At 41.4% G+C, this 16,739-nt stretch overlaps 1 protein-coding gene across 7 annotated transcripts in view; it reads left to right on the forward strand.

The window, feature by feature from the left end:
* Positions 1 to 16,739, forward strand: part of TGFA (transforming growth factor alpha) — a 130,704-nt gene continuing 113,965 nt past the window's right edge. For 5 of the 7 annotated variants that reach the window (XR_003004701.1, XR_003004700.1, XM_024756390.1 and 2 more), the window contains exons 1-2: positions 9 to 190; positions 1,887 to 1,942. Coding sequence is in view for 5 of the 7 variants with exons in the window: in XM_024756390.1 (XP_024612158.1) it covers positions 151 to 190; positions 1,887 to 1,942 (96 nt within the window). In the remaining 2 variants the exon portion in view is untranslated. Of the gene's footprint in view, positions 191 to 1,886; positions 1,943 to 16,739 lie in introns of all 7 variants that reach the window. The other 2 variants (XM_024756391.1, XM_024756392.1) reach the window with 2 other exon arrangements.

Here is a 16,739-nt window from a genome sequence, read left to right on the forward strand (position 1 = left end):
GAGGCGCGCGGTCCTCCCTCCGCCCGCCCGCGCCGGGGGCTGGCCCTGCCTAGCCGGCGCCTTTTTCCCCCGCACCGCGGCGCCGCTTCGCCACTTGGGCACCTCAGGTAGGGCAGGAGGCTGGAGTGCCTGCCGCCCGCTGCCCGTAAAATGGTTACCTCGGCTGGACAGCTCGCCCTCTTCGTGCTGGGTACGTACGCTGCCTACTGCGCGCCCGGTGGCACCTGCCCTCCGCGACACCCCGCTTTCCCCTGTCCCCTCCACTTCTCTCTCCCGGGGGTGTTCTGCGCCCGCCTGGGAGAGGAGAGGGCGGCGAATTCTTTTCGAGGCTTGAAGGCTGGGAGGCAAGGGGAGCCACTCGGGCTTACTAGGAATTGGGGGAGCCTACTCCAAAGAGGGGGACCGTCGAGCGCTCAGGCTTTCCCCGGTAAGTGGCCGCCGGGCGGTGCGTGAGAACACCCGCCGGGGAAGGGGGAGCGGTGGGTGAACGGGCTTGAGCTTTAATCCGCCTTCTCTGTGTGCTCGTACACTTGCCCACACCTACCTGCTTACCTGGCTGCCTCCAAGCCAGTCTTCACCGGCGTCGGAAGCGCGTACACTCGCAGAGGGTGGCCAGCGTCCGACCCTCCGGCCGGACCTTGGCTGCTTCCCTTTCGTACCCGCCGCCTACCCGTGAGCCCCAGCGACCGGCAGATGTTCACCATCAGCAGCGGCGCCTCAGTCTTCTAACTTTGAGAGTTCTCGAGCTTTGGGGGTGGATTTTTGTGCGGATTAATTGTTGTTTTAATTAACTTCCCTTGGAGAAGTGGTTTAAGTGTCAACCGAGGGCAGGAGTGAAACCCTAGACGAAGCGCTGCTGATTTCCTTTGAGTTTATTCTTGGAAGAGAACGAGGGATGGGGGAAGGGAGGGGAAGTTAAACCCGGCAAACCCGAGTCGGGTCTGGGAAGCCGGTGAGATTTTCGACGGTGAAGGTCACTGCCCGGCCGGCTCTTGCCCCTCGCGGCGCCGGGTCTCGTGTTGAGATAGCAGATTGACAGCCCAGGTGTCCTGGTTACTGCCGTAGCTTCCGTGAAATGAATTGTTCAGTCCCTGTCTCCTGCGTTTAACCCTGTAAAGCAAGTTGCTCCCTACAAGATCATTTATTAGAGCGTGAGAAAAGCTATAGAACCCCTGCCTGCAAAATGCCCAGAGCCGCAGCCCCACCCAGTTCCGTGTACAGTTTCAGGGGGTTCACGGACCCGCCCGTAATCCTGCCCATGAAACGCTGATTAAGAACCGCAGCAGAAGTGGAGGCATCATATAAGGGAAATACAGAGCAGCCGTGGAACGGGATTCCACAGCTGCCCCGAGGTGTACCCTCACCTGAAACTCCCCAACAGGTGGCATGACTCTGAGTGGCTTTTTTTTTCTTTTCCCAAGACCATTTTATATTTTTGTATTGATGGTTCTAATTTTAGATTTTTTTGTTAAAGCAGTAAAACATTACCAATACAGTAGAAGCCTCCTGTATTTGGGTCCCTATGTAATGTTTTTTGCAAATGCTAATAGTAATAATATTAATAGCTAACACTCTTTGAGCACTTACTCTGTACCAGGTACTGTTCTAAGTGCTGTGCATGTATTAACTCATTTAATTTTCACACCAACCTGATGAAGAAAGTATTATCGTCCCCATTTTATGGAGGAGGAAAGTGAAGCACATGGTCCCACAGTTAGTAGGTAGTTGGGCCAGAATTACGAGAGTGTGGAAGGAATGTGGATATTAAAAGTCACCTAACTGTGGTCACTGTAGTTCCATCTCCCAGGTTTGGGACTTTTCCTCGAGTCGAGATGGGTGGAATACCGTGGAGATTGTTTTAATTGGGTTTTCTTTTGGACTCTCAGGATCTCAAGGCGGTCTTAGGTTATTCAGTGAAAATCAGAGGCAAGAAACAATGAAGGTAAGCAAATTTGAGGAAGCTTTGTAAAGTTGCCCCTGCCTCCCCCCCACCCCACCCCCGCCATCATACTATACTTGCCGGTGAAGACTGCATTCATTCATCATGGAATTTTTCTCTTTTGCCTGAGTTCAACTTGATCTTTGTTTCCTCCCTTAAGAAAAAGATGTATAAGTTTGCAAAGGTTGATCAATATGTGAAAGCTGGCTCATACAGGTCCAAACTATGAGCAGTTGAAAAAAGTAGAGGAAAAGACGGCAGGAGGAACTTAGACCAGTGAGGATTCCTTTTTATTTATATTGCTTTAAAAAAAAAAAAGCCATTGAACTTGGCCCAAAAAAGCCAATGTCGTTCTGTACATTGACCACCGCTTCTGCCTCCCACCTCCCTTTCTGCTAGATTACTAAAAACCCATCAGTGTCATGTGCATCTTTATTCTGCCCATTTCCTCCAGAGCTGCTTTCCTGGCTAATTTTTCTTAAATTGGTTAAAGGCAGCTCCAGGCAAATCAGCCAGTGTTCCATCAGTAATCAAGATCTAGAAAACCGGGATCTTTCCCCTCCTTCCCCACCTCCATGGGAACAGTCTGAGAAGGAACTGTTAGGAGTCTCAGCTGATTCTTCTGATTACTTGATTGATGTTTTGGCCAAGAGAATGTGGAGACTGTTGCTTAAATGGCAACATTGGGAACATAATCTAGGTTCCTGTGGTGGCTGCGCTCCCATGTCAGGTTTCCATCCTTGGCGGAGCAAACCTCACAGGGGCTTGGCTTCTCCAGTCCCAGGTCCTCCCTGTGTCAAGGGAGCAAGATGTGTAATCTTGGGCAAGGTACTTAGCTTCCTTGTGCCTTGTTTTCCTCATCTGTAAAATGGTGATATTAATAGGATCATTGAATATAGTTAATGAACCTAGAATGGTGCCTAGCACATAGTAAGAGTTTAATCAATCATCGTCATTGTCACTTTGAACCTCATAGAATTCCAGGTATCATTGCAGGTTATGTCCATTCTGTAACTGAGAGTTTGTCTTACTTATCTCATATTCCATCTCCCCACCCTTCCTAAGACAGGAAATACCACCAAAACTAAAAACCTACTCAGAGATTTTAGCGAATATCGTTTGGCAGATGACAACTTCAAGAAAGTTTGGGAGTTCTTTTGGACCTTGTGAATTCTTTAATTTTTGATGCAGAACATTTGTATTTCCTCCTTACTGTTCAGTGGTCAGTTGTTTATTGAAGTCAGCACTAAGTTCCAGTTTTCTTATCTATAAAGTGAGAATAATAAAACTACCCACTTCACAGGTTGTTATGAGAATCAAATGAGATGGTAAATATGGAAGCTATTTATAAACTTTAAATTTTAACACTACACACAAAATGACATTGATTTTATAATGGGTTTTATCATCCAGAAAAAAGCATTATTATTTTTCTGGCAGTTCCCAGAAGTAGGACTAAATGTAGGCTAAAGAAGGATGTCCTAGGACACGAAATGCCATGAAGGATGGGTAGAGAGGAAACAGGTCAGCTTCCCTGTGGATTCGGGGCTGAGGGACCAGCAGGGGTCATGAAGTAAGACGGTTCTCTTCTCCATTACTTGGTAATGTTGTCTTTCAGAGTGAACAGTGGAGGTTTGCCCAGGACACATGTTTTCATTATTGGGCAGCTGAAATTAGGGAAAGTTCACTTTGAACAAGGGCTGTAAAGGTGTATATGGAAGGCTTAGAGCCTGAGTTTCCTGTATTTACTTTTCCAAAATCTGGTTTCCTAGGATAAAGTGATCTTTCTGTAAATACTCAGCGTCCCCTGCAAAGGAGACCTTTCTTATAGGAGTAAATGATGCTTCATGTTCCTGTGGTAACATATGAAAAATAGATGGTTTTTCCATTAGACCTATCCCTAAAGGCCTTTTGAAAGTATGTTTTGAACAAGGCCCTGCTCTTTGGGCTGCCCACTAAAAGGGACAGGGGATGGGAAGTAGAGGTTGGGTCAAACAAAATGGAACTGGCCTGAGACACTGAATTGGGCATCTTGTGCCTGGTTTCACACTCACAACCTCTGTAGTGTGTTCCACAGCAGTATCCTCAAATTACAACCACTTGGAGAGCTTGGTAAACCAGATGGCTGGGCAGGAGGTGGGAGAGTTTGCATGTGTAAAGAGTTCCCCAGTGTGGCTTGTGCTGCTGGTGGGGAGGAGAGTAAAGGGACACTCTGAGACCCACCGCTCTACAGTCGGTGCTGTTAGGGAAGCTTCTAGCTTAACGAGTTGCATTTTGTCTAACAAGTTGCATTTTGCGTTTGATGTTTTAAATGCTGCCGTGGGTTTATGATCATTATTAAGGGCACTTCCACGGCCTGTCTTGTTTACCAGAGCAGAGTTAGAAGTCGTGCTGAGAACTCTTACCTGTTCTAAATGTTCTTGTACTCTACCCATGGAAAATGTAATAATCCCATGTTATTAAACTCCAGCTGACCAAAGCTAATCATGTCATGCTTTCTTTTGTGTGGATCACCAAAAATCGACTGTTGTGTTGCTGTCATTTCAAATATTTTTCATCCCCTCATTTTAAAGTATGAACTTAATTCAGTGCTCAAGCTAGTATGTGTTAGATTGCATCTAGATAGAGGATTGGGGCACCTTTATGGTGACTTTTGTTTTGCTTTTTTTTTTTTCCTGTGAAATATCGAGTATAAAAATCTTTTGTAGAATCAGGAAAGCCAGAAATCTAGGCTATCAGAACCATCTCTTAGGAGGTCTTCATTTTAAGCACAAGGCACATTCCCTTTAGACCCTCTCTAAAAATTTGGGTAAATTCTTTTGAAGCATTAGGAATTAGTTGTATTAAATATGACTTGAATAGTTGTTACTTGGGCTTAGAAAAAGTAGGAAGTTTATTGAAATGGAATTTTATGTATTTGCTAGTATTTTTCTTTCTCTTTTAAGTCAGAGGAAACAAAATTTTCTTTCACTTCCCTAGTCTAGTATATTATATGCCCAGTAGTTTTGTCCTTAATATTCTGCTGTCCTCTTACCTTGAAAAGCTTTTAGTTTTCCCCGCCTTAGAGTTTACACTTCTCAAGTACTTGCAGATGGTTAGGGCTTCCTCTAGGAGAGATTTGACAGATAACTCCCTTCTATAACAAGCTTGTATAACTTTGTATAACTCCAGCCTGCTGTTGCCTTTCCTCTTTTGGTTTTAATTTTTGAATGTGTTAACTTTTCTGGCTGGGAACCTCAACAGCGTGTCCTGACCCCTCCAAGTCCTGCCTTCAACTAACATTGGCTGGTACTTGCCCTCTCTTCCCTTCTAGTTTGAGGGTTTCTTGAGGGAAGAGCCCCTTGGTCTTCATCTTTGCCTTTGGCAGCCTGAGCACAGGCTGACCTTCAGGGGAGACCAGTGAGCACTTGATGACTCCTTGGGGTGCCCCATACTGAATACTCCAAGTGTGGACTCAGTTGGCAAACACTTGGCTGGGTAGGTAACATTTATCCTGAAAAACTCTTCATTATGATAAGAGTGGTTGCATATAAATTCTTCTATACAGCTAGTTTTCAGAGAGTGTTTTATTGTTTTTTTAAAATAGATTATGATTTGTTTTTGATTGCAAAAACAGATTTTTTTTCTCTAGAACATAGAAAATTCAGGAAAGCATAAGAGAAAAGTTATTTTAGTGGCCTGTAATTCCACCACCCAAAGATAACTATGATTAACCTTCCATCGCACGGCCTGATGGATTAATGTATAGGTCAATAGATATTCTTTAAAAACTTGTATGAATTCCAAGAGGGTCACACTTTAACTTATTTTTGTAACTTAACCATCTTTCATGGTAAGCATTTTTATATCATTTAACATTCACCATAACATCATTCTTAGTGGCTGGGAAATAATCTCTTGATTATGTTTACTATAATTTTGAAGCCCTTTGGACATACAGATTTTTCTTATTTCTCACTGTTATGAATAATCCACACAGTGTTGTTGGGAATATAAATTGATACAACTTCTCTTGGAAGTCAACGTGACAATAGCTATCAATTTTACGTGGGTATAATTTGGGTCATCAGTTTCACTCTTTGATATATATGCTACAAAAATACTTGTCTAAAAGTGTGAAGAAAAATGTAAAGGGTGATGATTGTTGACTTGTTTATAATAGTAAACAAGTTGCCAATAAAAAAGTTGCCAGTACCACACTGTTATAGTTTATTTATTTATTTTTTTTTGCGGTATGCGGACCTCTCATTGTTGTGGCCTCTCCCTTTGCGGAGCACAGGCTCTGGATGCGCAGGCTCAGCGGCCATGGCTCACAGGCCCAGCCGCTCCACAGCATGTGGGATCTTCCCGGACCGGGGCACGAACCCGTGTCCCCTGCATCGGCAGGTGGACTCTCAACCACTGCGCCACCAGAGAAGCCCTGATTAGTTTTTTATTGTAAGCATATATTAAATTTATAATGCTAAAGTCAAGGAACATAAATGACACAACAGACATTCTTGTATATAACTGTTTGGGTCATCTTTGATTATTTAGGATAAGTTCTAGAAATTGGCTTTTTCTCCTACCAGCAGGATATGAATGCTTACTTTCTAGATTCTTCTATAACCAAAAGTTAGTTTTAACATTTACCAAGTTGATTGGAGAAAAAAAATCTTAGCCTAATTTCATATTTAATATTTGTTAGGGTGAGTAAGTTTGTGCGTCATTTATCATCTTGTTATTTGCATCTTAACCTTTCAAAATTTCTTCTTACTGATGGATCATCCTTTTCTTAGAACTTTATAACACACTTTATGTAAAAAGGTTGTTAATACTTGGCAAGTGTTCATTTATTGTTTGTCTTTTACTGTTTTGTTTATGATATTTTTGACATGCCTAAGGTTTTTGTTCTTATGTAAGAGAAATCCCCTTAAGCTTTCTACCTTTGCTTGTATAATTAGGAAAACCTTCCCTATCCTAAGTTGAAGCAAACATTTACCTATTTTTTTCTTCTAATTCTTTAGTGGTCTCATTATATTGAACTAATCTACCTGTAATTTATTCTAATGTATGGTGTGAGGTATCAGTACAACTCATGTTTCATTTTTTTTTAAAACAGCCAACCAGTTAATATTGTCAATTGTCATTTGTGGAATAATCTATCCTTCCTAGTGTGGTTTGAAATTCCATTTTTTTATCATATGCTAAATTCTTCTAAACTTGAATCTGTTTGTGGGATTTCAGTTTGGTTCTTTTATTTTGTATTTTTGCCCTTGTTATGAACTTGTTCATTCAGGTAGTCTACAAATATTTATTGAGCACCTATTCTGTGCTGCAACTGCTTCTAGGTGCTAGGGAATCAGCCAAGACTGATCCCTGTTCTCATGGATCTTGTATTCTAGTGGGTGAGACCTTTTCCGCTGCTTTGTATTCTAATTGGTTATTGATATCTAAAAGCATTTTTAAAAATTTATTTGTTTATTTATTTTTAACATCTTTATTGGAGTATAATTGCTTTACAATGGTGTGTTAGTTTCTGCTTTATAACAAAGTGAATCAGCTATACATATACATATATCCCCATATCTCTTCCCTCTTGCGTCTCCCACCCTCCCTATCCCACCCCTCTAGGTGGTCACAAAGCACCGAGCTGATCTTCCTGTGCTATGCGGCTGCTTCCCACTAGCTATCAGTTTTACATTTAGTAGTGTATATATGTCCATGCCACTCTCTCACTTTGTCCCAGCTTACCCTCCCCCCTCCCCATGTCCTCAAGTCCATTCTTTAGTAGGTCTGCGTCTTTATTCCCATTCTGCCCCTAGGTTCTTCATAACCTTTTTTTTTTTTTTGGATTCCGTATATATGTGTTAGCATACAGTATTTTTCTCTTTCTGACTTATTTCACTCTGTATGACAGACTCTAGGTCCATCCACCTCACTACAAATAACTCAATTTCGTTTCTTTTTATGGCTGAGTAATATTCCATTGTATATATGTGCCACATCTTCTTTATCCATTCATCTGTTGATGGACCCTTAGGTTGCTTCCATGTCCTGGCTATTGTAAATAGAGCTGCAGTGAACATTGTGATACATGACTCTTTCTGAATTATGGTTTTCTCAGGGTATATGCCCAGCAGTGGGATTGCTGGGTCGTATGGTAGTTCTATTTTTAGTTTTTTAAGGAACCTCCATACTGTTCTCCATAATGGTGTCAGTTTACATTCCCACCAACAGTGCAGGAGGGTTCCCTTTTCTCCACACCCTCTCCAGCATTTACTGTTTGTAGATTTTTTTTTTTTTTTTTTTTGCGGTACGCGGGCCTCTCACCGTTGTGGCCTCTCGCGCTGCGGAGCACAGGCTCCGGACGCGCAGGCTCAGCGGCCATGGCTCAGGGGCCTAGCCACTCCGCGGCATGCGGGGTCCTCCCAGACTGGGGCACGAACCCGCATCCCCTGTATCGGCAGGCGGACTCTCAACCACTGCGCCACGAGGGAAGCCCCTGTTTGTAGATTTTTTGATGATGGCCATTCTGACTTGTGTGAGGTGATACCTCATTGTAGTTTTGATTTGCATTTCTCTGTCTAAAAGCTTTTTAAGAATTATATTTACAGTTGACCCCTGAACAACACAAGGATTAGGGGGCCAACCCTCCAAAAATACACCTTTAATTTATGGTCGGCCCTCACATCACCGGTTTCTCCATTTCCAAGTTTCCCCCCGTGGGCAGACTCAATTACCCGGATGGTGTAGTATTTACTATCAAAACAAAACCTCACATATAAATGGACCCACACAGTTCAAACCTCTGTTGTTCAAGGATCAACTGTATTTTGTGCTGGGTTTTGTTAATTTTAATAGTCTTTCAGTTGATCCAGGTTTCTTATGTAGATGATCATGTAATTTTGAATAGTGATAACTTTGCCTCTTTCCTTTTATATTTTCATCTCATTACTTTTTCTTATCATGCTGACTAGAACTTTAAGAACAACATTTTTTTAAAGGCAGTAGATATCCTTGTATTTTTCTTGATGTACTGTTGTTTGTAACATTTAACTAAGTCACACAAGAGGCTGACTTTTCAGTTATTTATATATAATATACATATATATGTGACTGTATATTTGTATATGTATATATATGCATATAAACTTTATCATGTTAGTAAAATATACTTCTCTTCATAACTCACTAAAAGATTTGGTATTTTGCTTTGTTTTTTAAAGCAGGGGAGATAATGTGTTGTTGTTGTTGTTTTTCCAAATGTTTTGAGGGTATTTATTGACTCAGTTAAATTAAAGCCATTCTTGGGGCTTCCCTGGTGGCACAGTGGTTGAGAGTCCGCCTGCCAATTCAGGGGACACGGGTTTGTGCCCCAGTCCGGGAAGATCCCGCATGCTGTGGGGTGGCTGGGCCCGTGAGCCATGGCCACTGAGCCTGTGCGTCCGGAGCCTGTGCTCCGCAACGGGAGAGACCACAGCAGTGAGAGGCCCGCGTACCGCAAAAAAAAAAAAAAAAAAAAATTAAAGCCATTCTTAAATTCCTGGAATGAACCGTCTTGGTTGTGTGGTATTATTCTCTGTATCTACTGCTAGATTTGATCTGTTCTGAAGTATTTGGGGCCTTTTTTCTTTTTTTGGTTTTGATATCAGTGTTATGTCAGCTTTCTAAAATAAATATTAAAATGTTCCATCTGGTTTACACTCTGGAGTAGCTGAAATATCATGGAAATCAAATGGTTCTGTGTAAGCTTGAAAGAAATTGCTTATGAAACTTCTGAGCTTGGTCCCTTTTTAGTGATCCGTTCAAGTTTTCTACTGCTTGAGGTGTTCTTGGTAATTATTTATTTTCCTCACAATCTATTCAATTCAGATTTCTAAAGCTTTAGCACAGATTTATAAATGATCTCCTTTTAATTAAAAATTTTTCTTTTGCACCTGCAACCTCAGTTAATATGACTTTACCAAATATGAAACAAAGCAAACACTTAGGCCCCCCCAAATAAAATATATTTTTAATTTGTTTTTCTTGATAATGATATGTTGAAGAAAAACCTCTTTTTAATCGTCAACCAAATTCAAGTCAAAGCTTCATATTTGATGGCTTGTTTGCATAAATGCGTGTGCCAAAGTTGTAATAATGCCATTTCTGATTTGGATGACGCATGGTACTGTGATTTCTAGCAGAGGCTGCTAAGTAGCTTCCTGATGGTTTCTTAAGCTTTCAAAAGTTTAAAAACCTCCAGATACACTATTGTGTCCATTAGATGTTACTGTAGTGTTGGGAGCAAATGGGACATTTCTGTTGTTTGTTCATTTGCTTTTTGTTTATTTTTTTCACTTGTTTTTAAGTTCAGTACTTCTAGGTAAAAAAATGTTGGGTTCTGACAAAGAGACCATATCTTCCTCTTGGATTTTAGGCCTCTAATCTGAGTTTGAATGAGGTGAGTAAACAATTCTCCTGGGTGCTTAGAGAATAGATATACCTTGATGGCTCTTCCGTCATCTCTTTCCAGGGCTGAGGCACTCTCTGTGTAACTACTATACTTCCAAGAGGTACGGGAGATTAACTGGCTAAATGGTACACGTAAAGTGGTGACAGAAAAGCAGCCAAAGCTGATAAACGAGCGGTTTGCAATTACACACTCTGCTCCCCTCCCTCTGCCAGGCCTTGGCAGCAGGGAAAACACAAACTTAGGAGACTTTTCTTGGTTGAAAGAAAGCACGTAAGACTTGTAACTTTCACCGTGGCGGTGGCTTTGAGGAATTGGCATGTGAGCTGCCGAGGGACATAACCTGGTCACTTTATTTGTCACTGAGCTCAGCTGGAAACTCTGGGCTTGGGCACTTCTCACCTTGGACTGGTTTCTGGGTTACCACTTTTGCATTGAAGGAGCACATCAACAGGCCGGTTTGCATGCCGTACACACTCTCTGCTAGCACATTTGAACAATGACAGATGTTTTTGCACATAGCAGACCTTGGGTGTTATAATTAGAGTTTCAGGGGATGAATCATAGGTCCCTGAGCTAGAATGAAAGCAAGCCTGGGGCCTGAGCATTTTTTTAGGGAGGTGAGGTAAACTCATAGATCACATTGATGGGGAATCCTTCTGGATCTGGACTCTCCCTAAACCTCATCAAAGACTCCTAAGGCCCCCCCGACCCCCACCAAAAAAAAAAAAAAAAAACCAAACAAACACATCTTTTGTGCTGGCCCCAGTGCGGGCCACTTAGTGTTACCAGAACACACAACCCTGTGGTCGCCACCTCCCATGTGGGCCACTCGGTACCCTCCTTTTCTGCCAGCCTCGCTAAATCCTAATCATTCTTTTTCCACAGCGAAATAGAAATCAGAATCTACAAACAAAAGTATCTAGAAAAGACCCGCACATTCAGCTCATCAGAGATATCTGCTTAATGAGGTTGAACTGTCAGGGATCTTACCAGATCCGTTTCTGTGTGTGGTTACAGATATATTTGTATATTCACTCTTCTTCCTTCAAAAATGGCATTTGGTATTTTTAAATCTGCTTTTCACTTGCAGTCTTTGGAGAAAATATTTCTGTGGCAAAGATACAAATGTATCTATCAATCTATTCTTAATGACTAACGCATTCCGTTACACAGCTCTGTCATTATTCATTTATCCACCCCTTATTGATAGAGATGTAGGTTGTTTCAAACTTTTAAATATTCAAACCTGAAATGAAAATGTTTACAGCTAAACATTACCAGCATCTTTGAATTATCTTCTATGGTCAAATCCCCAGAAATGGATTACTAGGTCAAAAGGTACACACTTTTTCACCTCTCAGTATGTTTTGACTATCTGCCTTCCAGAAAAGGTAGACAAATTTATACTTCTGTCCTATGTGTGACTGCCTGTTTATCAGCAGCAAACTTACCTAGGATGAATATTATCATTTTCTAGACTTTGCTAATGACGTTGGCCAAATTGTATCTCCTTGTTTTAATTTGTGTTTCTTTGGCTAAAACCAAAGTTTGCTACAATTGAATGCTTTTTCATGTTTGTGTATTTGAATTTCTTTTCTTGGGACTTACCCATTTCTGTCCTCAGGTCACGTTTTGGGTGGGTGAATTATCTTCTCATTGATTTGTAAACAGTTTTATAAAAGATATATTAAATATTTTCTTTATTTTGTCATTTAAATTTACGTGTATGTGTATGTTTGGGTTTACAGAAGTATGGTTTTGTTTTTGTTTTTAACTTGTAAGGACTTAAAATCTGTTCATTATTTCTTTGTGATTTCTACTTTTGTTTTGTGGTAGGAAGGGATTTGCTATGACTCTCTGATCTCTCATTTCCCCTTGTATTTTTATGTTGTTACTTTTTTGGATTTAAATTTCACTTCTTTGGAAATGCATTTTGGTGTAAGATGTGAGACAAAACTCTAACTTGCCTTTTTGTCGAAATGATCCGGTTCCTCAAACACCATTTGTTGGATTTATTCTCTACTCACTGATTTCGAATCCCACTTTTGTCACTTGAGACTTTCTCAGGCGTACTTGAGTCTTTTTGGAGTTTCTGTTCTGTTCCATTAATCTGAGGCTCACCCTTTAATGAACCATTCTTTGGGGCTGGTAATGTGTTATTACATTCTTTGGGGCAGAAAAATCTTGAGAAGTAGGCAGGCATTGGGTGGGCATGTCCTGAAAGGCATGGTGAACCTGCCTCTGCCCTCCTATCTTTTCTGGAACTTTGTGCTTTGCAGGAGTTGGGGAACATGAGGCAGGCCTGCAGTCCTCACTCCATGTGATGTTCTGGTTAACTGACACTGTATATTTTCATGTCGCCTTCTCAAATGGGAGGACGGTGGAGTCTGCCATGGCATACCTGGAGCCACAGACCAAACCTGGCACATCTCCCAGGATATAGTAAAGGAAATAATTAATCAGAAAGGAACTTCACTGGAAAGTCATAACATTGTTTTATATATTAAAACAAACTCAGATATATTAGCAAATAGAATGCAAGATTGAAATGTCATAATTAATTTTTCGGATACAAGACTTCAAATAAATTGTGATTTTTTTGTTCACTTCGATTGTTTCAGGCTGTGCCCCCAGACTCTAGAGGAGCGGATATGAGTTCCTTCTCTTTGCCATTTTGGGGGTTTTAATGGAAAAGTTTGAGAAGTACTGTCCCATGTGGATGACTAATTTTCAGATACTTAGAGCAGAATAGTAACTAAAATGAATATCTTCATCATTCTTCTGCTTCCTTTGGATATAATTTGCCTTTTTCTAATTTTTCCTAAGGCAAAAACTTAATTATTGATTTTAGATTTTTCTTCTTTTCCAATATATTCATTCAGTGCTATAAATTTCCCTCTAGACACTGCTTTCACTTCATTCCACAAATTCTGATGAGTTGTGTTTCCATTTTTATTTACTTCAAAATACTTTTTGACTTCTCTTGAGATTTCTTCTTTGACCCATGTGTTATTTAGATTAATCTCCAGTATGTGGGGATTTTCTGGCTATATTTCTGTTATCAATTTCTAGTTTAACTCCTTTATTGTCTGAGAGCAGACATTGTATGATTTCTCTTCTTTTAAATGTGCCAAGATGTGTTTTATAGCCCAGAATGTGGTCTGTCTCAGTGAATGTTCATGTGAACTTGGGAAGAATGCATATTCTGCTGTCGTTGGGTGAAGGAGTCTATAGATGTCCATTATATCCAGTTGGTTGATGGTGTCGTTGAGTTCAACTGTGTTCTTGTTTTCTGCCTGCTGGATTTGTCCATTTCTGAAAGAGGGGTGTTGAAATCTTCAGCTGTAATTGTGGTTTCATCTATCTCTCCTTGTAGTTCTATTCATTTTTGCCTCATGTATTGTGATGTTTTATTGTTAGGTGCATACAGGTTAAAAATTGCTATGTAATTTCATCATTCTTTAATGATTCTTTAATGATTCAGGGTCTCCCAGTGCCTGAAGATCATCACTAGTAAATCCTTTATCCACATGTGGTACCTGTAGTTAATGCAAAACTTCCGTTACTACCTGCGAATGAGGAGAGCTTTCTTCCTTAGTTAAGCAGAACTCTATTTTAACTTTCCTTGTGGAGAGAGAAAAATATATAAAAGGCATTACTCCAGGTTCCTGGACTAGTGCTCTGTTAGGATCAAGGTAGTAGGACCTTCATTGACTGAAGCCATCCTTTCAAATCAGTTCTTATTTTGAACCCTCTGTAGGTTGTAGAAGGTTTTGGTGAATGGATTATGCCCCAGTGAATCACTTGAGAGTTAGAGATTAACACTTAGAAAAACATCAACTCACTATGTAATATTGATTTACTTTCTTGTGAAGTGCCCTTTTCCCCTACTGTGGAACAGAGGGAAAAATAAAAAGTCCTTTCAACTAAATTGGATTTTTTTGGATTTCAGATAAAAGGCAGGACATTTTTCTCTTAACAGTAATAACAGAGGCATTTGGAGTATCTCAGCTGTCATCCCATGTAGAATAGATCCAAGTGATAAAACAGTAGTTGTGATTTTTGTGAACTGGGCCTAACCTTTTATTCTTAATTCACCCAAGCTAGCTACTTTATTCACTTCTAGAGCCCAAGGGATGAATAACAAAACTAAGATCTGTCAGCTCAAAGTGAGGGATGCTGTTTGTTTGTTTGTTTAGGTTATTTTATACATGGATTGTTCACTTCAGCAAACACTTAACTGTGTATCAGACCATCTGCTGGGTTTGATGATATTAAAGCAAAGAGGGCCATGACCTAGCCCTTGCCCCCAGGCCCTGAATTCTTTGTAGATTGTAGCAGAAGCAAACACACAGTTTTTCACAGTATGACATTGAATACCTTGGGCTCAAGAGTAGGGTCCTTAAGGGAATTCCCTGGTGGGCCAGTGTTTAGGACTCTGCACTCTCACTGCTGAGGACCCCGGGCTTAATCCCTGGCTGGGGAACTAAAATCCCACAAGCTTTGTGGCACGGCCAAAATGAAAAAAGAAAAGATGAGCGTTCTTGGTATGACGCGGCAAGGCACTCTTTGAGGAGATAATGGCCAGTACTTAGAACACTGCCTGGCACGTGGTAATTTCTTTAAGTGCCTTACAAATTGCACACATTCCTTTAAGCCACCTAGCAATCCTGTGACATACGGTGATGATCCGCATTTTATAGATGAGGAAACTGACGCACAAAAACGTTAAGTAACTTGCCGAAGTTCCTACAGCCAGCAAGTGGCAGAACAAGGATTTGAACCCAGGACCCTTTCCTGCTGTCCTAGCCTTCCCGCTGTTCTGCTTCTCCAGGTCTTCCATGGAAGGCTGTGGATACTGAAGTTCCCGGCATCAGTCATGTGTGAGAGGGCCGTTTTGGAGTAGACATTAAGTGTAATCAGGCTTTCAGACAGCTGCTCCCCTAAATGATATTTACCGTGTTGAGAGTAATTGCCATGAAGGTAATTGTCATGCTGGCTAAAAAGAAATATTACTACTTCACAATGCCATGAAATGTAAAGAAACAAGAGCGGTAGAGGTTTTATCCCCCCTTCTTCAATCGAAAGTTCAGATGTTCAGAAGACAGATAATCACATGAGGTGTGTGTGACTTAAAATATATTTTGTTGTGACCAGGGAGCCTCTAATAATAAATTTGAGACTTGATAGAATCTCGGATCAGAACAGAAAGAGCATCTACTGTTCCACTTGTGTGTAGGAACTTCATTCATTCAGCAGGCAGCATTTTTGATGGCCTTTGTACCTCTGAATAGACAGTTGAGTATCGGATGCCCAGGTGTCAGGACAGTGCCGCAGTGTGGACAGTCGACAAAGGTTGATTCAAGGTGATTTTCTTTCCCTGTAGGTAAAGGTAATGGGGTCAGATGCACTGCCAATCAGTGTGTTACTAACACACAAAGCAGCCAGCGGGACAGACCTCTTTGGCAGTGAGTGAGCTTCTGAAAAAAAATGTGGGATTTAAAAAAATCTGTATCTTGTTTAAAGGACCTTTTTTGATAATCCTTTTCTAGAACAATCTCTCCTTAATTGGTTTGTAAGTCTAAAGCATTCACATCTCTGGTTTGCCTAAAGTAGGTTGCCTCTACTGTGGCGACTCCTCTCAAGAAAAGGTTAACTAGTTGGGAATTGTGTTAAAGCCCATCCAGTTGGCCATGGGGGAGAAAAGGTTGATGTTTTAAGGGAGCCAAGAACCTAAACTCTCCCCCGAGAGTTACCCGCAGACAGTAGCTGCTTATAAAACTCCTGATATTCTCAGAGCAGAGGGCCTGCTTGCATTTTCCACGGTCTTCTCCACACTGGGCTGCAGGCTTCCTTGATCTTTGTTTGCATCTTCTAATGTCTTAGTGACCCGCTATCTAACGTTTCTTCCTCTGATTGATGCTCTTTAGTTGTGACACTCAACAGGAGAGAAAAAAAGAAAGGTGTAACATTTTGGAACAGAGTAATCCTTTGGGGACACAATGTCTTCATCTTTTCAGCTTGTGCCTCAGAACCCAAGGAACCAAAATTGCACGGGGCTGGTGTGTGATAACGAGGAAAAGACTAGGGAAATAAGCCTAGCTGTTTTCCAGCAGGAAGAAAATAAACGTGCTTCATCATTCACACATGTGTTTCACCTACTAATCAGGGAACAACGCTGTCCGGCCATTTTCTGTGCTCCTGTGGGAAGAACCATGTGAAGCAGGGAGAGGGTTCTGTCCAGTGGGTGACTGTTCACGGGCCAAGGATGGAGAGGCTGAGAGCCCTCACAAGCCCGCCCTGCGGATGGAGAGCTTACCTGAGCTCTCAGCCTTGTGAAGTGAACCACAGGGCTATGGCGGG

This window comes from Neophocaena asiaeorientalis, unplaced genomic scaffold, assembly GCF_003031525.2.
Source record: "Neophocaena asiaeorientalis asiaeorientalis breed wild unplaced genomic scaffold, Neophocaena_asiaeorientalis_V1.1 scaffold303, whole genome shotgun sequence".
Lineage (NCBI taxonomy): Eukaryota > Metazoa > Chordata > Mammalia > Artiodactyla > Phocoenidae > Neophocaena > Neophocaena asiaeorientalis.